This window comes from Eucalyptus grandis, chromosome 7 (assembly GCF_016545825.1).
Source record: "Eucalyptus grandis isolate ANBG69807.140 chromosome 7, ASM1654582v1, whole genome shotgun sequence".
NCBI lineage: Eukaryota > Viridiplantae > Streptophyta > Magnoliopsida > Myrtales > Myrtaceae > Eucalyptus > Eucalyptus grandis.
The window spans coordinates 14095160-14117447 of NC_052618.1; the positions used below are offsets into that span (position 1 = coordinate 14095160).

The window sequence follows — 22288 nt, forward strand, 5'->3', positions numbered from 1 at the left end:
GCAATTATGATCCGTATGAATTTTTCAAGTTCCAACAACTTTTCATCTAGAACATCCCTTATCCAATGATATCTAACATCAATATGTTTCGATCTAGAATGAAAATATGAATTCTTACCAAGATGAATTGCGCTTTGATTATCACAAAATAGCACATACCTCTTTTTCTTGAACCCAAGTTCTTCTAAGAACTTCTTCATCCATAGCATCTCTTTACTAGCTTCGACACGCAATAAATTCAGCTTCGGTTGTAGAAAGTGCAACACACTTCGCAATCTTGACTTACATGACATAGCTCCACCCGCAAAAGAAATCAAATAACCAAGTAGATTTACGAGTATCAATATCTCCCCGCCAAGTCGGAATCTGTGTATCCAACTAACTTAAGTTTCCCGGTCCCGAAACTAAGTTTCAAATTTGAAGTTCCCCGAAGATACCTCATAATCCACTTCACCGCATTCCAAAGGTGCTCGCTGGATTTGACAAATAGCGACTAACAATGCCAACCGCATGCGCCAAGTCCGGGCGTGTACATACCATCGCAACATTAAGCTTCTTACAGCTGAAGCATATGGAACACTTTCCATATCTTTCTTTTCTTTATCAGTCGTAGGACTTTGCATCATATTTAACTTAAAGTGGGCAGCAAGAGGAGTACTAACCACTTTAGCCTTGTCCATGTAAAATTTCTGAAGGATCTTTTCGATATATTTCTCTTGCGACAAAAACAACTTCTTAGCATCTCTATCTCGAGTAATTCTAATGCCAAGAATTTGCTTCGCCGAGCCCAAGTCTTTCATGGCAAAAGACTTGGTTCAACTGTTTCTTCAATAACTCAATTCTTGAAGCATTCCTACCAACAATCAGCATAACATCAACATAAAGCAAGAGAATAATAAAGTCGCAATCAGAAAATTTTTGGACAAACACACATTTATCCGAGGAAGTTTTCTTATAGCCCTGTTCTATCATAACTGACGCAAATTTCTTATACCACTGTCTCGGTGCTTGTTTTAGGCCATAGAGACTTTTCTTCAATTTGCACACATAATCCGCTTTCCCTTTCACTTTGAAACCCTCAGGTTGTTCCATGTATATCTCTTCCTCCAAGTCACCATGTAGGAAGGATGTTTTAACATCCATTTGCTCAATTTCTAAATCTAGGCTAGCTGCCAAGCCTAGTACCACACTGATAGAAGACATTTTTACTACCGGAGAAAATATATCATCAAAATAAATACCCTTTCTCTGACCGAATCCCTTAACAACCAATCTAGCTTTGTACCGTGGTTGTAAAGTATGTTCATCTTGCTTCAACCTATATACCCACTTGTTCTTCAAAGCTCTTTTACCTTTAGGTAACTTCACCAATTCAAAAGTATGATTATCATAAAGTGATCTGCATCTCATCTCGCATAGCATCGAACCAATTGCTTTTGTACTCATCTTCTATTGCTTCGCATAACACTCGGTTCACCCGCATCGATCAATAATACATACTCATCTTCGAATACCTAGTGGAAGGTTGTCGGTCTCTAACGGATCTTCTGACCGGAACATCCAGTGGAACATCTAATTGAGCCTCTGGTTCGGAATAGTATTATCTATTTCAACATGTTCAGAACATGCGCGTTATTTGGAACATTGACTTCCCGCCGCTCTTCATCAACTTTGTAGGAATATTTGTAAGAGGAACTGGATCTAAATCAAATCAGATTATCACTAACTCCGTGGTGCTGAAATCATCTCGATTTCTCAATATCCTCTATTGTTTAATCTTCCATAAACACAACGTCTCTCGCTTCTTACAATTTTCTTTTCAAGTGGATCATAAAATTTGTAGCCAAGCATATCCCGTCCATAACCAATAAATATGCACTCGTCGTGTTTTCACATCAAGTTTAGACCTCTCATCTTTGGGAACATGCACAAATGCTTTGCACCCAAATACACGCAAATAATCATAAGAAACTTCTTTGCCTGTCCAAACTCTATTAGGAGCATCAAACTCTAAAGGAACGCATGGAGTAAGATTTAATACATGCACAACTGTACTTAAAGCCTCACCCCAAAAGGATCCAGATAGTTTTGATTGTGAAAGTAAGCATCTTACCCTTTCAACCAGTGTTCTGTTCATTCTCTCAGCTAAGCCATTTAACTGAGGCGTCTTGGGAGGTGTCTTTTGATGTCGAATACCTTGTTGTATGCAGTATTCATCAAAATGTCCAATATACTCTCCCCGTTATCGTTACGATGCATTTCAATTTCTTTCCGTCTGTCTCTCAACCGAAGCCCGAAATTGCTTAAAAGCATCTAACACTTGATTTTTAGTTTTCAAGGTATAAATCCAAATTTTCCTTGAAAAATCATCTATGAAGGTACCAAAATAAAGAGAGCCACCAAGTGATTTTGTTTTCATAGGACCGCAAACATCGAATGCACTAAATCCAAAGATACCTGACTTTCTTGAAGGAGGGAGCTTTTAAATGCAACTCGTTCGTTTTCCCGCTAAACAAAGTGAGCACACTTCTTTAGCGCTGAACTTTTCAATCCTAAAAGGAGCTTCTTCTTGGCCATTATTGACAAACCCTTCTCACTGATGTGACTGAGCCTCTCATGCCATAACTCAGCTGCATCTTCGCTATCTACTGCATTAATTTTGTCTGTGGACAACTTTGCCTGCATAATGTATAACGAAGAATATTTTTCACCTCTAGCCACAACAAGAGAACCTTTGGTGAGCTTCCATTGACCATTACCGAAGGTGCTGCAATACCCCTCATCATCCAACTTGCCCGTAGAAATCAAATTCAAGCGGATATCGTGTATATGTTTAACATTATTCAATACTAACCTTGTGCCATTGCTGGTTTCTAGGCACACATCACCGATGCCTACAGCTTGAGCTAGTCCATTGTTTCCCATCTTCACAGATCCAAAGTCACCTGACCTATATGATGTAAAGAAATCCCTACGAGATGTAGCATGAACGGATGCACCACTATCAATTACCCAACTGGTCTCATGAGAAACAAAATTCACCATATCACCATAGAAAATAGTGAGAAAGTCTTCTTTAAGTGCAGCGACACGATTGTCATCACTGTCATTATCATTTATCTTCTCTTTACCTTTCTCCTTTGTTTCTCCCTTTAACCGGCGACAAAACCTCTGAATATGTCCCTTCTGATGACAATAATGGCACTCAACATTAGCAAATTTATTATACTTACCTCTGCTTTTGTCTCGACTTTTATCTCTATTTCTCGGACCTCGAGACTCACTTCTTCCCATTTTCTCAACAACCAAGGCATCAGAATGTGAAGAGGACGATCCATGTGTCTTCCTTCTCATCTCTTCATTCAAAATACTACTCTTGGCCAAATCCACGGTAATTGTACCATCCGGGGCGTAATTAGACAAAGATGTTCGGAACGTCTCCCATGAGTCCGCAAAGTACCAAGCAACCATAATGCTTGTATCTCATCATCAAACTTAATTCCCATTGCAACCAACTGATTTATAATTCATTGAAAAGAATTTAAATGATCAATCAAACGAGTACTATCTTGATATCTCAGAGCCATCATCTGTTTTATCAAAAATAACTTATTATTCCCAGTCTTTCGAGCATATAACTGTTCGAGCTTATCCTATAAACTGTGTGCATGTGTTTCCTCAATAATATGGTTCAAAACATTATCATCTACCCACTGCCTGATATAACCACACACTTGATGATGAAATATAGACCATTCAACATCGGTTTTATTCTCTGGTTTTTCCCCGAGCAAATACAGTAAATAAAAATCTTTCACATATAAAAGATCTTCCATCTTCCCTTTCCAAATATGATAATTCGAACCATTCAGTGTAACCATTCTACTCATATTCGTTTCCATTGTTTAACACAAGGCAGAAAAATCAAACAATAACCTGATGCTCTGATACCACTCTGATGGGAGAACGGTAATAATTTGAACAATATCGAATTAACGCAGCGGAATAAAATAATCTCCCCTCTTGTGTAAACCTAATAGGAATCGATATAATAGAGTAAAATAAATACCAAACACGCGAACACAATACGATTTTACGTGGAAAACCTCCTCGATGTGAGGAGATAAAACCACGGGACCGAGTCCACCAAAATCTTCACTATCAATAAAATTGTTCTTCTCTAGTAAATACTAGAGGTACATAGCAGCAAACACCTCAAGAACATAATTCTTGGCAATACACATGAACTTCACAAAAGATCAAGGATAAATGACAAAAACGCAGGTTTTGATCAATCCACGAAAAACCTGATGTATGGAGCTTCAAATGAAAATCAAACCGTTCAGATTCGATAAAATTGCGCCACGAACATGCTGACAAAATTTCAGCTCAATCGGACCACGAATCGACCTCCGACGCCAGCTTGATGTAAATCAGATATTGCCCCAAACCCCATATTTTCTGCTTTCTTTTTTCTTTTTTCTTTTCCCAAGTCGCTACCTTTTTTATATAGATAGTGAGAAACCCTATTTCCTCATATAACTTATTATATGGGCTCAAGCCCTTTTTAGGCTTGCAACTCATTGGGCTTCCTCCACATAGGAGTGAACCCAGCTAACAAATTGTTGTATTAGTGTCAATCCTGTTGATCAAACGATAAGGTAACATGATTGTATGAATGACACATTAAACAGAGAGAGTATTGTTTGATGACTAACAAGTATGTCGTTCCTTAAGCGGAAGTTTAGAATATCCCAAAATTTTAGATTGCATGGAAGAGTCCCAGTTGAAAAAACACATAATTCTAAATTGTCATCACATTATGTGATTACTAGGGTACTCTTTTTGGGAGCTTAGGCGACATAAACCAAATTGGGTTCTTACAAATATTGATAAGATAATCATTGGATAAAATAAATGTAATTATAAGAAGCGAGTCAATTTTTCTTATTGATCAAACGATAAATGGAAAAATCATACAAGTAGTATTAAAAACACGCAAATACTTTCAAATGATAGACTTGGAGTTTATTTTACATAACTAAAGAGAGGAAAATGACCTCTTAAAATCTCATCCCTTCTATTACAGTAACACGTTACATTTTCTAGCAAGTTAAGTCAATGAAATCATTTAACTAAGGGTTAATGCCCTAAAAAACCCCAAGCTAGTACACTTGTGACAAATTTATCCTAAACTATTTTTTTGACCATGAAAAATTCCAAATTAGTATAGCTGTGACAAATTTACCTCGACCAACTATAAAAAACCATAAACTGGTACATTTATGACAAATTTACCCCAAACTAATTTATTCGACTGCAAAAAACTCCAAAATGGTAAATTTGTGACAAATATACTTTCTGTTAAATTGGATTAATACAACAAAAAAATCACAAAAATTATAAACTGTGACAAACGGAGCATAAAATCCTAAATTGGTATACTGGTGAACTGTCACATGTCATTTAACTTAATAATTTGAGAATAAAATTTAACGAAAACTAATAGAGGGTAAATTTGTCACAAGTGTACCAGTTTGGGTTAAATTTGTCAAATGTATACTAGTTTGGGGTTTTTGGTGGTCAAAAAAATAATTTATGGTAAATTTGTCACAACTGTACCGGTTTGGGGTTTTTCAGAGTAGTAACCCTTTGACTAATTACTTTATAAAAGTTGTGAAACTTAGATAATCATTTTCAAAGGGTTTTTTTTGCCAAAATAAGCTTGGTACAGTGATTTTTGGCAATGATAATGTCCGTCTCCATCATTTGATTTTTGTTGCAATGTGGAATAAAATTTATCCTATATTGTGGAAGCCTCTTGCATATTTGCACTCATTTTGGTGACTGTTTCCTTCTCTTTTCCTTGTTTCTCACTCTATCTCAATTAGTTGTCTAATTCCCAGGTGAACAATGCTGGTGTTGGTGGATCCATTATCGACGCTGATGCTTTGAGAACTTCGGTGGATCCATCCAAAGTTCCGCCTTGCCGGTGCCAATCCACGAAGACGTATTTTTTTCCCTTGCTCTGTCTGCAATTTGCCAGTCCCTGCCACATAAATCGCAATTTGCTAACTTTGGAAACAGTTATCCATGCGGACCTACAGAAGTGGAGGTTGCAGATGATACATTGCATGATGCACCTGGAATAAACATGCTTAGGACAAGGATTGCAAATAAAATGGCGATGGATCATAATATGCTTGAGATTTCATGACTTTGTGTTTCCAACTTTTGTAATTTTGTTTTTAAGTACTCACTTATCAAATTCAATGTGATGAAGTTGAACAATGAACTATATTACTTCATTATTGTGATGTTATGTATGAAAGGGTCTATGTAGAGATCTATAAGATATTCTTCTTTTAGCTAGCTTTTATTGTACAAATTTTACTTACGAAATTTTGTTCTAAGTATGCACATGACCATGTTCAGAATGTTTGTCTTCACACACCATGAACAAAATTAAATTGATGAGCATTTCATGAGAATGATAATGCAATACCAAATTTACACTTTATTGAAAAAAAAGGCACGTGAGAAAAATTTGGTACAAAGTTTATTTATAAAATTTTCTTCAAAGTATGCACTTATAACCATGTTCAGAATGTTTGACTTTACTCACCATGAACAAAATTAAATTGATGAGCATTTTATGAGAATGAGAATTCAAAACCAAGTTTACACTTTATTAAAAAAAAAAAAAGCAATTGGGAAAATTTTGGTACAAACTTAAAAAATTTTCTTCCAAGTAAGCAAATATGATCATGTTTAGAATGTTTGTTTTCACTCACTATGAACAAAATTAAATTGACGAGTATTTCATGATAATGATAATTCAATACCAAGTTTACATTTTATTAAAAAAAAACTCGAAAAAAAATTAGAATAGAAATTTTGTGCGATTACCAAACGTGTTTCCGTTTTTTTTTTTTATTCCAGAACAGAAATTTTGTACGGTTACCAAACATGTTTATGTTCTTTTTCTATTCCGAAACAGAAATTTTATACGATTCCAAACGCGTTTTTTGTTCAAAAATTATTTCTTGGATCGAAACACTTTTTTCTATTTCTGTTTCCTGGAACAATTTGTAAACAGAAACGTTACCAAACGCATCCTTATCGTCCGAGCCATGTCGCGCTTATCGGTATTTGAATTCCGTACTAGAGTTTAATGCCTAGAGAACACAATGGACCTAAAGACTCTCGCATTGAACTTCTTTATAACAATCAAAACACAAGGATCCAAACAATTGATGGGTAACAAGGCCGGCCCATTACATAAGGGCTTGGACTTGAGGGTCGAGTTTGTAATCACCTCTTCAACCCTCTCAGGCAGCGGCAGCTTGGCCATTGAGAATGGCATGGAAGTTGGAGAGAGCGCAGAAGCAAAGAGGGGCAAATCCTTGCTAGTCTTGAGGATGGAATTGTTGTCCTTGAAGGTGGCAATTTTGGTTTGCATAATAAGCAACTTAGTGAGAGCAGGGGCGGATTTGGGCCATGAGTTTGGAGGCTGGTAGGTGATGGTGAATTGCTGGAGAAGAAAACATTGTTAATGAGCTAGATGAGGTTTTGGGCGAGGCCTTCAACTCCTGGATTTGAATCTTTGATAGGGTTTTTCTTGTCTTTACAATCAACCAACTGAAGAGTCTAATGCGAAAATGGGGTAACTAATAATAGAAATAGCCAAAGGCATGGAATGGGGCTGAAGAGTAAAGGGATATGAGATGGGTTTTGAACATACAATTGAGCTTTCAGCTGAAGAACTGGAGATGGAAGAGGATTAGTTGGGTGAAGAGGAGGTTTTTGCAAATCTAGGCTTTAAGTTAGTGAGTTGTTTATGTCGATGGTGGTTGTCCTTTTTTTTTTTTTTGGTGATGTTGATAGGTGTTAAGGTGTAAAACAACTTGCCTTTTATTGATATGAGAGGATTGTTTTAGAAATGGAGAGAACGGAGATAAATAAATGATAGGAAGGCATAGCTAAAAAAGAGAAAGAAGAAAAGTAAATGAAGAATGCTTGAAAAAGATGGGATCCACAAATGTTAATATTGTCAAAAATTTATGACGGGGAATGTTTTAGTCACAATGAAAGTGGAAAAATCGTGACTCTTACATAAATAATTCATGAACTTTAACCTAACCCAATTTGGTTAAGCATTTGGAATGGGTTTTGAGCTTTAAAGTCCTTTGCGCAAATGCAAAGAGAGTTTGGCAATTTTTTTAGAGGGCTTTGGAGATGTAATTCATCTCCCCATAGCTCTCCAAAGGCTTTAAGTGAATGGAGGGCATTTTCTAAAGCAATTGTCTAGTTTAATTAAAATGTCTAAACTTCTCCATTTACCCTCATTCATCAACCATAATTTCATTTTTACCCCCTTTAAGCGAAACCCTAAATTGCTACTTTTGATATAGATCATCTTTGCCCTCTCTACGCTCAAGACCCCGCTTGCCTCTTATCTCTTGTTCTAGAGCTCTTTTCCCTTACGTGTCGCCCTCGGACTCTCTTTCCTTCAAACTCTCTTCTCTCACGTTGCCCTCGCTTCTACTTTCAGGTAAAATATATTTTGTTCTTGTTGAGCATGAAGGCTTCTCTCTCTCTCTCTTTTTTTTTAATAGAAATTTGTGTTGATAATTGCAGGTTTGGCTTTTTTGAGTTACATTGGAAAACATTTCATGACGTCACTTTGATTTGTAGTTTTACTGATTTCTGGTTTGCTTGTTGCTCAGCCTTTGCTTTAGTTTGAGTGGGATATCACCGTTTTTGTATGTTTTATGGTAAATTTGATAAATATACCATGGAATCTTCGTTCAATTATGCGAATGAGAAGCCTTGAGTATGGAATTTGAAATTGAAGCGTTTTACTGATAATTTTTTATATTTTGGACGAATCTTGAGTTTATGTTAGAAACATTTTGTATGTCCTATGGTTGATCTAACGTACATGTTTCCTTATTGTGTGCACTATGCGCGACTGTGCTATTGCTAAGAGCTCTCTCTCAATTTTTTGTGCTTGTCTAATTTGTTCATATTCATATTATTAGAAGATGGCAAGTTCAACAAAAGAAAATGCATATGGACCGCCAAAGATGTAGAAACATTTTGTAAATTGTGCGTTAAACAAATCGGTAAAGGCAATTGTCCCACAACCAACAAGAAGGATAGATGGACAATCATAATTAAAACGTTCAAGGAGTCAAGGGCAAAAATTATGATAAACTCAAATGAAGAGTAAGTGAGATAATCTTAAGGAAGAATGAAAAAGATAAATGACATTGGCTTATAGTGAAACGAGATTAGGATAGGACTTAAGATGAAAAATCATTAATGTGAGTGATGAATTATGCGAGAGTAAAATTTAGGTTTTTATCATTTCTTCTTTTACTTTTCTATTTACTTCTCATTTTCAATGATACAACTTACTCAAATGCTCTATTATAACAAGCCATATAGAGAAATTTAGATATTATTTGAAGGTCCTACACTACGGCTATTGAGAAGTGTTTAACCATGCTCGTTCCTTTCTACGCTTAGAAATTGAGCGAGCGCATATAAAGTGGAAGATTCTAACTAATATGTCAAGTTATCTGTATGAAAAGCAAGTGCAATTTATCATAGTGATAATGGTTTTTGCACAATTGTATATTAAAAAATGTTGTGATTAATATGGATTTTGAAATTAGATTTGGATATTTGGTCGACCGTGATGTTGTAACCAAGAGGGTGAATGCTTCAAATGATAATGTGTTTCTTGACATGACACATTTATATGATGAACTAACCATGAATTTAAGAAATAGTTAAGGAGGTTTGTAATATTTAAGAATAACTTTTTTTTTTCTTGAGACATATGTGATCATGTTTATTATAATAAAATTACTTTATTTTTTTTTATTGAGAAAGATCCCCTTTTGCATGGTTTTTTTATTTATAAATTTGTTAATATGTCTCTTTTACATTATTGTCACCATGAAAATATAAAAGTTACGATCATTGTTTTTTTTTTAAATTTAAATAAATTAAAGTTAAGAAACTAAATTGACACCCCAAAAGATTTTCCAAATATATGTTTATCAAATAACATATCTCTCAAAGTTGTATCTCCAGAAACTTTTCAATTACAATTTACAAGCACTATTTACATTTCACCAAATCCTTTCATGTTGAAGGTTTTTGCATTTTCCCAAAGGCTTTTGCCCAAAGTCGAATCAAACGGGCCCAATGTCTTCCCTAAACTTTAACTTGTTCAATGTGATTTTTAAACTTTAGCCTATTGTACAGTATTGTCACTGAATTTTTAATTTGTTCATTGTGATCCATAAACTTATGATGAATTGTCAATTTAGTCCCTAACTATATGAAAAAATTCAATGTTGTCTTTTCGTGAATTTGAGTTTAATAAAATTTGCTGATTTGACTTTCAATATGGTATGTTTGGACAGCAAACCAAAAAAAAGTTACATATGGATTATCTATATAAGATATTCGACTCAAATTATAATATACTAATCCTTTTTAATTTGTCTGATTTGGAAAAATGACTACCTATATGAATTACCTATGTAGGTTATTGTAGTTTGATTTGCGTTAAATATCTTATGTTGCGTTATTTTTTTGTCCACCATTCACATGTACCAAGATGGAAGCAAAATTAGCAAATTTCATTAATTTGATTTAACAAAGTGACAATATGTGATATTTTGATATGTTCTAGGGACTAGGTAGAATATTTACAAAAAGTTAGGTACCACATTGAATAAGTTCACAGTTTAGTGACATTATTGCACATTGAGTGATTCAATAGCTGCTTTGAACAAATTACATCCAAAAAGTTTTGTGCTTCGACTCTTTTATCACTTTCGTGAAATTTCAATGTGAACCATAGAGCTACTAGAGAGAAGGAGCTTCAACTCTTTTGCTACTTATATGAATCAAAGAATTACAAAAGAGTTACTAAAGAGAATGAGCTTCGATAGTTTTGTCATTATCGTGAAGCTTTGACATGAATCAAAGAATTACAAAAGAGTCATGAAACTTCTACATGAACCAGAAATGTAGAGGAGAAGGAGATGAAGAGGGTAGATTTTTTTTTTTTAAGTCTCATTCCCCCATTCTTAAAAAATTAGAAAGATCATTTTAAAGTTTGAATTTTTTTCCTTTAAAATCCTAGTTTTTCTACTTCATCTTTATTTAATTTTTTAAAATGATTTCCCCTTTCCTTTCTAATTTATTTTCTTTGATTATTTCTGTTTATTCCCTTATATCATTCCTTGATAAATTTTTTATTAAACCATCAATCACACTAATATTCCTAAGATACGTAATAGGATAAATAATATATATACATATAGAATATGTAAATAATAATAGAAATAAATAAAAATGAAAATGATTGTTATTAGTTTTTGTTATTTTAAATTTTTTATATTAGAATTGAAACGTTATTTATATTTCATTATTATTTAGAGTTCATTAATTTAGGAAATTTATTATTCGAAAAGCATATAAGAAGTTCTATTTACTTTTATCCCCCTCTTCATGAGATATTTTTATCCAAACTATATCTTTATTATTTCTGACCACCTCTTATCTGAGGCATGAACTAAATAATATGATAACTCATTTTTATCATGACTACCAAATATAACCTTAATGTTTTAGAGTTCTCATGCCTTTAATTGGTTCTAAGTTCCCATATCCTAATCCCTTTATAAATAGGAGTTGCATTCTCATTGTAAGAATTCATAATTTAGTTTGATAATACATGAGAATTACTCTCAGGTGAGTGAATTCCTTTTCAATTCTTTATCCAATTCCTTATCGATGAAGCTTGAGTTCTTTATCCATAGACAGTAATTCGTTCCTTTATGCCTTGATAGTGAACTTCATCTATCTTGACCTTTATCTCTGTTTTTTTTTTCAACAAACACATTGATCCATCAAACATATTCAGCTCCTAACAATTCTCATCACGCGTCAATTTGTCAATTTCGCGGCCCCAATTGAAAACTATTTCATCTCAAATTCCCCAAAAAAAAAAAAAAAAGCCAGCCTGTGGTTGTTCGTTTTCTTATCAATTCCCTTCTGTACCATTTTGCCTTCAAACATTTCATTCACTAGCATCAGAAGTTCACCCGAACGTCAAGGTCATCAAGTCCAAAGGAGCGAAGACATTGTTAAGGGGAAGATTGGGTGTGAATTAGGATCCCAAATTGGAAAGCTCCATTAAGCAATGATCTCTATTTTTTTTTTTGTCATTCCTACTCTATTCCTACTCTACACTCTCGGACTTTTCCATTAATCAGCCGCCCACAAACTTACGCGTCCCCACTCCATCCCCCGAGAAGGTGGGATTTAAACTCACCTCCCCCTTCCATATTGGAAGGGTGGCCACTTGGGTGAATCCCAGTGGTTCAATGATCTCTAATTAAGTTGCTAGGTTTTTATTGTCCACTTTTTCATTAAAATTTATAAGCAATCCACGCTGCATTGCATTTGAAGCATATTCAGGAATTAACTTTTGTTAATCTCATGTGACTCATTTAGGAGTTGACATGACAATCCTCAAGCCAAGCCGGCATATCACGACCCATTTTGCCGTCGTCGCGTACCGCCGCTGCATTGACAACGAGCTTAGAAGACTTGTCGTGATCTATTTATTTATTTATGGTCGGGATCTGCTTTTCTATTTTGATTCGCTTTTTTTTTTTTTTTTTCATTTTGTACGTCATTAAAATGGAATGAGACAATCGCAATTCATCACATGGAGTCTTCCAAGCTCGTTGTCAATGCAAAGTTAGATGAGATTGGACATTTATGCTTTCGGTAACTGTTAAGATCAAAATTACAAAGAACCATCACCTAAACGGCCTGCATCATCTCTAAGTGCAACCATAACTGGGAATTTGTTGTTTTCAAAAGAACGAAATATCTAAAAAGTAAGTGGAAATGTGTTACGCCATTCATTCTTTACATGCTACTTATCCCCTAGCTTTTTTATATCTGTCAAGAGATCACATAATATTCGATTTCTCTAGAGAGCGTTTCCGTGATTTGTTGCTTTTCCATCTCAATTCGCTCTTAAACGCCGGGATAGGGCTAAACCCCAACCCAATCAGCCTCCCAAACTCGCCGCCGACCCCGCGACGGCGAGGGCCAACCTTCGACCACGGTCGAGAAAACTCTCTCTCTTCTCTTTCTCTCTCTCTCTATCGACCATTGAGATTCGACCCACCACAGCGGCAGCCGCCAAGCTCCCAACTTGGCCCCTACCCTCGTCCCCATCCGAGCTCCAACGGCGGCCCTCCCTCTCTTCAATGTCTAGACGGAGGCGGCGGGGTCGCACCAGCTTCGCTCCTCAATGACCCTCTCTCTCAAAGCTTCAAGAGCTTTGGCCACCGCCCTCCCCGCTCCGCGCCCCCGCCGTCTCGACTTACGGCCGCCGTTCCCGCTCCGCTTCTCTTCCCAAAGCTGCCTGCCGTCGGTTCCCGAGGAGCCCAGTTCGGTTTCCGAATCCCTGTACCGGGACTTGGTGTTGACCACGGTCGCCAGGAGGCCCCGGGCTTTCGCGAGCAAGAAGTGGGTGTCTGATGAGTTTCGAGAGCTGGTTGTGAACCCCGGGTTGCTCGCCCGCGTCCTCAGCTCGATTCGGGCGGAACCCAGGATCGCTTTGCGCGTGTTCAGATGGGTCGAGATGCAGGACGGGTTCGTCCGGTCCGAGCTCTCGTTCTGTGCGGTTCTTGAGATTTTGGCGGAGAACAATTTGATGCGGTCGGCGTACTGGGTCGTGGATAAGGCGGTGAGTCTCGATATGAATGGGATGCTCGACGTTTTGGTCAGCGGGGGAGTGCGGTTCGAGGTGTTGGGGAAGGTTCTGGATGTGCTGCTCTGGGTCTACACCAAGAAGTCGATGATTGGGCATTGCCTATCGACCTTCGATGAAATGTTGGGGAAAGGGATCTTGCCGGACGTGAAGAACTGTAATAGGATTCTCCGGATTCTTAGAGATAAGAAGTTAGTAGTTAAAGCTCGAGTGGTCTATAGGATGATGGAGGAGTTTGGGATAAAGCCGACCATCGTCACGTATAATACTTTGTTGGATTCGTATTGCAAGGAAGGAGAAATGCAGCAGGCGCTGGAGCTCCTGGCAGAGATGCATAAGAGAGAGTGCTTCCCGAATGATGTTACTTACAATGTGCTGATAAATGGGTTGTCCAAGAATGGGGAGCTAGATCAGGCCAAGGGACTGATTGAGAAGATGCTGAAGTTAGGATTAGAGGTCTCGCCACACACTTATAATCCTTTAATTTCTGGGTACTGCAGGAGGGGATTTCTTGTTGAGGCTCTGGCTATTGAGGAGGAGATGGAAGTTAGAGGGGCATCTCCTACAGTGCCGACTTACAATGCCGTGATGTATGGTCTCTGTAAATGTGGGAAGATGGTTGATGCTAGACGGCTATTCACAGAGATGGTCAAGAGGAATCTGCATCCGGACGTGGTTTCTTACAACACTCTTATATATGGGTATTGTAGATTGGGGAATATGAAAGAGGCCTTGCTCTTGTTTGAGGAGCTACAACATCATGATGCTGTTCCTAATACCATCACTTACAATACCCTTATAGATGGCGCTTGCAGGAACGGCGACTTGGAATTAGCTCAACACTTGAAAGATGAGATGATTAATCGAGGGGTTCATCCTGATGTTTATACTTATACCATCCTGGCTAATGGATCCTGTAAGTTGGGAGATTTATGTTTGGCTGAAAGCTTCTTCAATGAAATGTTGTGCAAAGGATTGGAGCCTGATCGTATCTCGTACTCAACTCATATAGTTAGTCAGCTCAAGCTAGGTGGACCTGGTAAGGTGTTTGGTCTGCAAGAAGAAATGCGCGCAAAGGGTTTCCCTCCTGATTTGATCACTTACAATATATTTGTGCATGGGCTTGCTAAATTAGGCAACCTAGAAGAAGCATGTGACCTATTGCAAAATATGGTTCGCAATGGTATTATGCCGGATCATGTAACTTACACGAGCATAATCCATGCTTTCGCGGAGATGGGCCAGCTCAGAAAAGCAAGGGAGCTATTCTATGAGATGCGGAGCAAAGGATTAGCACCTTCAGTTGTGACGTACACGGTGTTGATCCATGCCCATGCCGGCGAGGGTAGGCTAGAGATGGCTGTTACTTACTTCTTGGAGATGCAAGAGAAGAATATTACCCCTAATGTGATCACCTACAATGCTTTGATCAATGGTTTTTGCAGAGTGAGGAAGATTGGTCGGGCTTACGAAATTTTTGCCCTAATGGAGATGAGAGGAATCATTCCCAACAAGTATAGCTATACCATATTAATAAATGAAAACTGCAATAGGGGAAATTGGCAAGAAACACTGAGGCTATACATAGAAATGTTGAGTAGAGATGTGCAGCCTGATTTTGTCACCCACAGTGCTTTGATGAAGCATTTGAACCAAGACTGTAATCTGCATGCAGTTCAATTGCTGGAGGATCTGATTACAGATAGTGAAGAATTTGCTTATGCAATGACCTGACGTTCTATGCAGCATCTTGAATCTGAAGGCCTTATAAGCTGCAGAAGTGCTACTTCTTAAGCTTGCCTCTTTGTTAAAATCAAAGTGGTTTCAACCATGCATGAAATCCCCGACCAGTTCCACAAGTAAGAGTTGCATTAACTCAGAGTTTGTCTGTCAGCTGCCTGTGGTGTATCTTTTTACTCTTTGCATTTACCATTCATTTCTAAAATTTATGAATATCGATATCCTGCTTAATTTCTTTCTGGTTAAATGCCTTTCAGGTGGAACTTCTAACACATCGAGGTCAGAGATTAAACCTGCTGGTATGGTTGTATATACAAGATTTTTTCCCCCTTTGTGGGCATAAATAATCTATAAGTGACCAGTTTTTGAGACTACCTTCCAGTTTCAGTCAGAGACTAAATTGTGATATAACGGCAATACTGAGCATAAGGTTGAGATTCATAGCATAGAGATATTATATTTTTCTAGGAGAACCTCAGCTGTGAATAACATGATGTTCAGAGATTTGTGTAATCTCTTTTTTTTTGGTTGGTTCTTGGTGAAGAGCGAAGAAGTAGGATTTAGATAGCCAACCCTTGCTAGTCCGCATGGTTGAGCCATTCTGCTTCTTTGTGTATTATACATTTTTTAATTGGAGAATCAAAGTATTCATTGTAATTGGCCTCATTAAATCAATGTACTTTCCATTCTTTGACTATATTTAAGCCTATCTTTGATAATTGGTGATGATTTGGCATCTCCTCTTTACGAATCATAGACTGTTCCTTGTTGTCTTCCAGAGAAAATTTGATGTAACTTGAGAGACTATCTATGCATCAACACAGTCTTCAAACTTGCAAGTTAGATATGTGAAATGGGAAGAACTTGTTATGATTTTTTATATGCTTGTACTTTACCATGATTGGCATGTTTAAAGATTATTGTAGTTATTTATTTATCTCCAAAGAATTACTTCAGTTTCTGATCTCTGGTAATGGTTTCTAGCCTACAGTCCTTCTTGGTGGATCATATATAGTTGCAATATGTTCTTGAGGTGTTCAAAACAATACTAAAGTGTGCATAGTTTTGTATATACGTGGCTTCCCTTCTGAAGCTTTTTTTGTACAGGCCCTATAGGGCAGTACTCTCTTCATGGAATTTTGTTTATCTTTCAAAAAATAGGGCAAAAAAAAGAAGAACATTATTGATGATGAGATTGGAAATTTTCTAATTAGATGAAGGATGCGCAAAGTTATTGGACCAGTAGTAACTGCTAACAATAAGCTGGGGAGATTGGGGAAGGGGCATTGGTAAGGATTGTTGACAATCCGTACTTTAAGTAATTGGAGACTTGTGAGTAGTCAGCCTGCTGGAGTGAGTCCTTAGATTCAACTAGTTTTGTTTGAACTATTGTAAACGACTCATAGTGTACTTTGTTTATGACAATGTTTAGATGAAGAAGAAGTTTAAGGATGGATGATGAATTCTACTCTGTTTCAGAATTGATTCTCAAATCATGGATTGGTCAACCAAGACATCTTAAGATTTGATCATACATAGGAAGATCTGACAAATTCTAAGAAGTGTATGAAATATGAAAAGTTAGATGAGATTGGACATTGATGCTTTTGGTAACTGCTAAGATCAAGATTACAAAGAACTATCACCTTAACGGCCTGCGTCATCTCTATGTGCAACCATAACTGGGAATTTGTTTTTACAAAAGAATGAAATATCTAAAGAATAAGTGGAATGTGCTATGCCATTCATTCTTCACATGCTATTTATCCCCTAGCTGTTTTATATCTGTCAAGAGATCACATAATATTCGATTTCTTTAGAGAGTGGTTCTCTGATTTGATGCTGATGCAGCAGGACCAGATCTGTTGCTTTTGTCCATACATGGATAGTGTGCTCTTATGCTGATGATAAACCAATTTTATAAATTTAATTGCTGAACTTAGTATATGTTTGTCTTGTAATAGAGCTCTTTTTGTGGTTTCTTGAGCTCTTTTCGTTTATCAGTTTGCACTATCTTGGTGCCCTATAGTTAAGTCTTTTACCTCTCCAAAGATGAGAAAATGGCGAACTTAGGTTCTGGAGATCTATTACTCTTGAGTGGTCTTTTCATCCTTAATGAAGTGTATCTCAATAGTTCAAGCATCCATGGACTCATCTATGTCAAGCATTGTATTGGAAACTAAGTTGTGCATGAAAGTGTATGTATTGCAGTAATATAGAAAGTCAGTTGGACACCCAAATGAAACAGCGTGCCTAATCCATCATTTTTTCTGTTTATGCAAACTGAGTGAAAAGCTGGACTTTCACACAAGTTGCTTAAATACTAGGGACTTCCTGGTTACAAATAGAAGGAGCATGGATGGACCTCTGGTTAATGACTTAATAGAACTAAGGTTTATAGTTATGATAAATTTGTAACATATTGAGGAGCAGAATTAAGCCTTTTTAGTTTGAATTTTTTTGTTGTTGTCTTGGTTTTTAATTTTCTACCATTGACTTTGCTCTGTGACGTATAAAAATATGCTCTCCTTTCATGTATTCAATGGGGGAAATTCCATGGTTTACTACTTCAGATTGGATAGCTTGTCATTCGCCTGCTTAATAGTTTTATTTTTGTATAATTTCCTATGATAGGATAACCTTCTTCCAGTATAGGTTAATGGAAAGGTTGGGACTCTGGTCTCAATATTAATCTGGATGTTTGTTTGATAGTAGAATCATGTTGCTTCACATATTATGAATAACCCATGACTTAGCATATAACTATGCCTTTCATGGGGCCATTCAGCCATTCACTTTCTCCATGGTATTTCTGCTGGAAATTTTACAATTTCTTATATTATGTTTGTTTTGCTTGTATTTGTTTTTTCGTTTAGATTTTTCTCCAGTAGTAGTTATGGTTTGATGCTGTCAATATTATGTCTTTTGCTAAGTTAATCTTACAATCGCCTCTATTAGAAGCTTTGGGCAATGGAGGATTCCACTGCTGAGTATTCACATGGCTTATCCTCAAGCGTGCAAACTTTGATTGTGAACACCCCACCCCAATCAGGGAGGTTTTTATACGCTCAAAACTTGAGAGCAATCAGATCTCTCCTACTCTGAAATTTGTTCAATAGCAGAATGGTTATCATATACCACACTTTAAGAGTTTCTTTTCCTTTTTGCATCCCTTATTGCTCAATATCAATCTAAAGAAGGAACTTTGGGAATTTACATTTATTCTTGTGTAAACTACATGAAAAATATTTAAATTCACGATTTATTATGTGACTCATAATCTATCTCATCATTGCAAACTAAAATTACTTAGCTGACTGTTGTGACATTTATGTTGGTGCTGTTGTCACAGCCAACCTAATGAAAATCCTTGTCATTTATCCTCTGTCATCAGCAGCAGCAGCAATGGACAATGTTGTCGAGAAAGACTCGTCAGTGAGGGACTGATCTATTGATACATCCTCGTCGTCCTCGGAATCAACGGCCACCTTCATATTCTCAATCTCCTGTGCGATCTCTGCCAGCTCGGGACGCTTATCTGGTGACTTTTCACAACACCGGATTGCAATCTGCAGCAACTGGAGCATCCTGTGGGCAGCACTTCGCTGCACTGATATCTCAGGGTCAAAGATCTCAGCAGTCCATTCCTCTCTCACTGCCCTGTGCACCCAGCTGCAGAGATCCATGCCTTTGACTCCTGGTGGGGCCGCATGGGTGCAGACTCGGCCACTGAGTAGTTCGAGAAGCAGACAACCGTAGCTCCAGACGTCAGTCTTTGAGGAGATCCTTCGTGTGGTTTGGCATTCAGGGGATTTGAAGCAGACCATGGATTGTGCGGCAATGGGGTGAGCGATGAGCGAGGAGAGGCCATAGTCAGAGACAAGGATGACGTCGTTTTGATTGAGGAGGACATTGGTCGATTTCAGGTTTCCATGTGGAATGATGATGTTTGTTCTTGAGTTGGAGTTGACATGGAGGTACTGTAGGGCACGAGCCACGCCTTGAGCAGCTGATAGTCTGGAGTTCCACCTGAACGGGACCCGCTCTTTGCTTCCCCTTCCTCCTATTGTAGTGGTTTTATGAGATATAAATCACAATATAAGCACAGAGTGCCTCAAAGTACCATATTTATGCAAATAAATTATTAGAACTTCTATATTTTTCTAGTTATTGAAGAGTGAGTGAGATTATGACAACCCCTGTAAAAGATAAAAATTTGAGCATGAAGAAGTCTTATAAAATGGAAAGGGAATAAATAGTAATGGATGGTGCGAATCAGTGTGTATTAACATTTCTAATCCTGTATAGAAAGGGCTAATTCAACTGGACCAGTTTGTTTCATTTCTTCTTTTGATTATGACCTGACTGATCAAGAGCCGGCGAAGTTTGATGTTGACCCCTTGTTGAACTGGTCAATTGAATCTTTGACTTTTGAAAAGTTGAGAATTATTTGCAGTAACATCCCGTGATCTCTGGGATGTGCAATGAGCGTGTTGGCCATCTGAGCTAAGGCATTCACTTTGGGCACGATGCCTACTGTATATCTTATACTAGTGAACTTTACAGCCTCTTTACCAGCGGAATCATCTAGTTGGTGCATTTCCTACAGAAAGATAAGGACTTACTATTTCGTTTGTGTTTAATTTGCTTGCATAATCATTGATGCGTGATTTTCAGAAGCGATAGCTGATAAGGAAGGCTTAATGCTTGCTAAAGATGGGGGATTGCCAAAAATTAGTTGTTGAAAACAACTCAGAACTGGTGTTCAAGCTGCTTTGAAGGCCACTGCATGGAACTGATTGGCAGCTGGAACCAGTGGCTAATGATATATGATCTACACAGCAGCTTTCAGCGGTAGGATGTGCTTGTTTTCCTTACTTTTTTGTTAATATTTATAGAAAATTACATATTTTAAGTATGTCAATAGGTTCCATACCTCTAGAAGTTAACTAGCTTTGTGGGACATGGTATGCTGGGTTCTACGTTATCTTATTACTTCCTCATGTTTCTAATTACCAATAAAGAGAATGTCTAATGACTTGTGGGAGGGAAATCCTAAGGTTAATACTCAGGTCATAGTAAATAGTGTTGTTCCTGGTCATGGATGTGCTTTCCGGGACACTATTGATTTGGTTTGAAAGCCATAAGAGAGAGAGAGAGAGAGAGAGAGCTCACCGTGAATGCGGTTGAACAAGTTGCCTTTCTCTGCATATTGGTAGATCAACAGCTTCTCTTGCTTAGAGAAGAAGTAGGCGAGAGGAGAGATCAGATTCGGGTGTTTCTGATTGGTAAGCAACTGCAATTGCCTTGTGAACTCCTCGCTGGTCATCGGCTTCAGATTCTTCATCCTTTTTACTACAAGGGCTTGCCCGTTATCCAAGATCGCCTTGTAAGTGTTACCAAAGATGCCTTTCCCAAGTCCCTCTGCAGATGCCTTCAAAAGATGACTCAATTCGAACCCTCCACTGTTTTCCAAGAATATAAGCTTCCCTCTATCTTCTCCTCTCTCAACAACTCTGCTGCTCTCAACTGCCTCGCTTCTCTCTTCTTTCTCCTCTGCTTCTTCGTCTCGTCTATTCTCTTGGTTCATAATTTCTTTGAGCTTCTTGACCTTCTTATTGTACAAGATGAACAGCAAGATCACAGCAAGTAGAGCCACCACGTCGAACAGCAGAAAAAGAATAAGAAAGACATTAATGGAAGAACCCTTGCCTTTTCCAGTATCAGGATGTGCATTTTCAGAAGAATTGGAAGACGACGGGCCATCGCTCACTGAGTTGAGGGTGCTAGAGTTTTCACAGGAGTGAGATGTGGGTGGTCCGCATAGTCCCGGGTTGCCTGAGAATGAATCCAAGCTGAATGATTGAACAACTTGCGTCAATGGGATCTGCCCACTTAAATTATTGTTTGACACATTGAAGGAGATCAAGGTAGATTGATTGAACTCTGGGATTTTCCCTGTCAGGTTGTTGTTCTGGAGCCATAACGATGCTAATGAAGCTAGACTCAGGAGCGACTCTGAGATTGGACCGTGGAACTCGTTCCCCGAGAGGTCGATTTGGGCCAACTTCCCATTCCCTGAAAAATTCATTATATTTCCTCGAAGGGCATTGTTCTTGAAGCTCAGGATGGACAGCTCGGAGAAGTAAAGGAGGGCATTGAATCTGATCAGCCCCTTCAGTCCCATACCTTCCAGTGCTATTCCTGTGACACGGCCATTGTTGCACTGAATGCCGTACCATCTTGGTGGATCGTTCATATAGCAATGTATGCCGGTCCAGTTACTGTTCAAGAAGGGGTTGTTGAAAATATTTCTCAGAACATAAAGAGCAACTCTCTCATCTTCATCGTAACCTAGCGAATGAGCACTTGTGGTGATCCCATGGGTTAGCAGCGAGAGGAATAAGGCTAGGAATAATTTTCTGGGCGACTTTGTAGAACCCATGATGCTGGACATCAGAAGGTGGCTGGGCGTGTTTAGTGTAGTGGAAATTGCTTATAGATATGCTTGGATGCTCGATCAAATCGCGGATATACTCTTAGGTAAACCATGCCACAACTATACCAGGCTTTGTTCGAAGATGGAACAAGACAGTTTTGTTGCATCTGTCCTGGAACTTCGCAGCTGAAGATTCCTAGGGAGGCTGCCTTCACATTGTACCTCATTGAACTGCTAAATTTTATGGGATATTCCCTCGGTTATGACCACCTAATAATTATTTGCTA

The 22288-nt window shown here is 37.8% G+C and overlaps 2 protein-coding genes across 7 annotated transcripts; one reads left to right on the forward strand and one right to left on the reverse strand.

The window, feature by feature from the left end:
* The first annotated feature begins 13012 nt into the window (after positions 1-13012).
* Positions 13013-22288, forward strand: LOC104452816 (pentatricopeptide repeat-containing protein At1g22960, mitochondrial). Of its 6 annotated transcripts, XM_010067292.3 has the most exons (4): positions 13013-15681; positions 15820-15992; positions 18957-20416; positions 21528-22288. In XM_010067292.3, exon 1 carries the CDS (start codon positions 13361-13363, stop codon positions 15554-15556), a length of 2196 nt encoding a protein of 731 aa, XP_010065594.2. In that variant the 5' UTR covers positions 13013-13360; the 3' UTR covers positions 15557-15681; positions 15820-15992; positions 18957-20416; positions 21528-22288. The 6 variants fall into 6 exon arrangements, with proteins under 6 accessions (XP_010065594.2, XP_039173045.1, XP_039173046.1 ...); XM_039317111.1 differs by having other exon boundaries at positions 18957-22288; XM_039317112.1 differs by having other exon boundaries at positions 18960-22288.
* On the reverse strand, positions 18940-22007 carry LOC104452815 (probable inactive receptor kinase At2g26730). Its single transcript, XM_039317482.1, has 2 exons — positions 20738-22007; positions 18940-19625 (listed from the first exon to the last, which is right to left on the reverse strand). The coding sequence occupies exons 1-2, from the start codon at positions 22005-22007 to the stop codon at positions 18940-18942; spliced, it is 1956 nt and encodes a 651-aa protein (XP_039173416.1).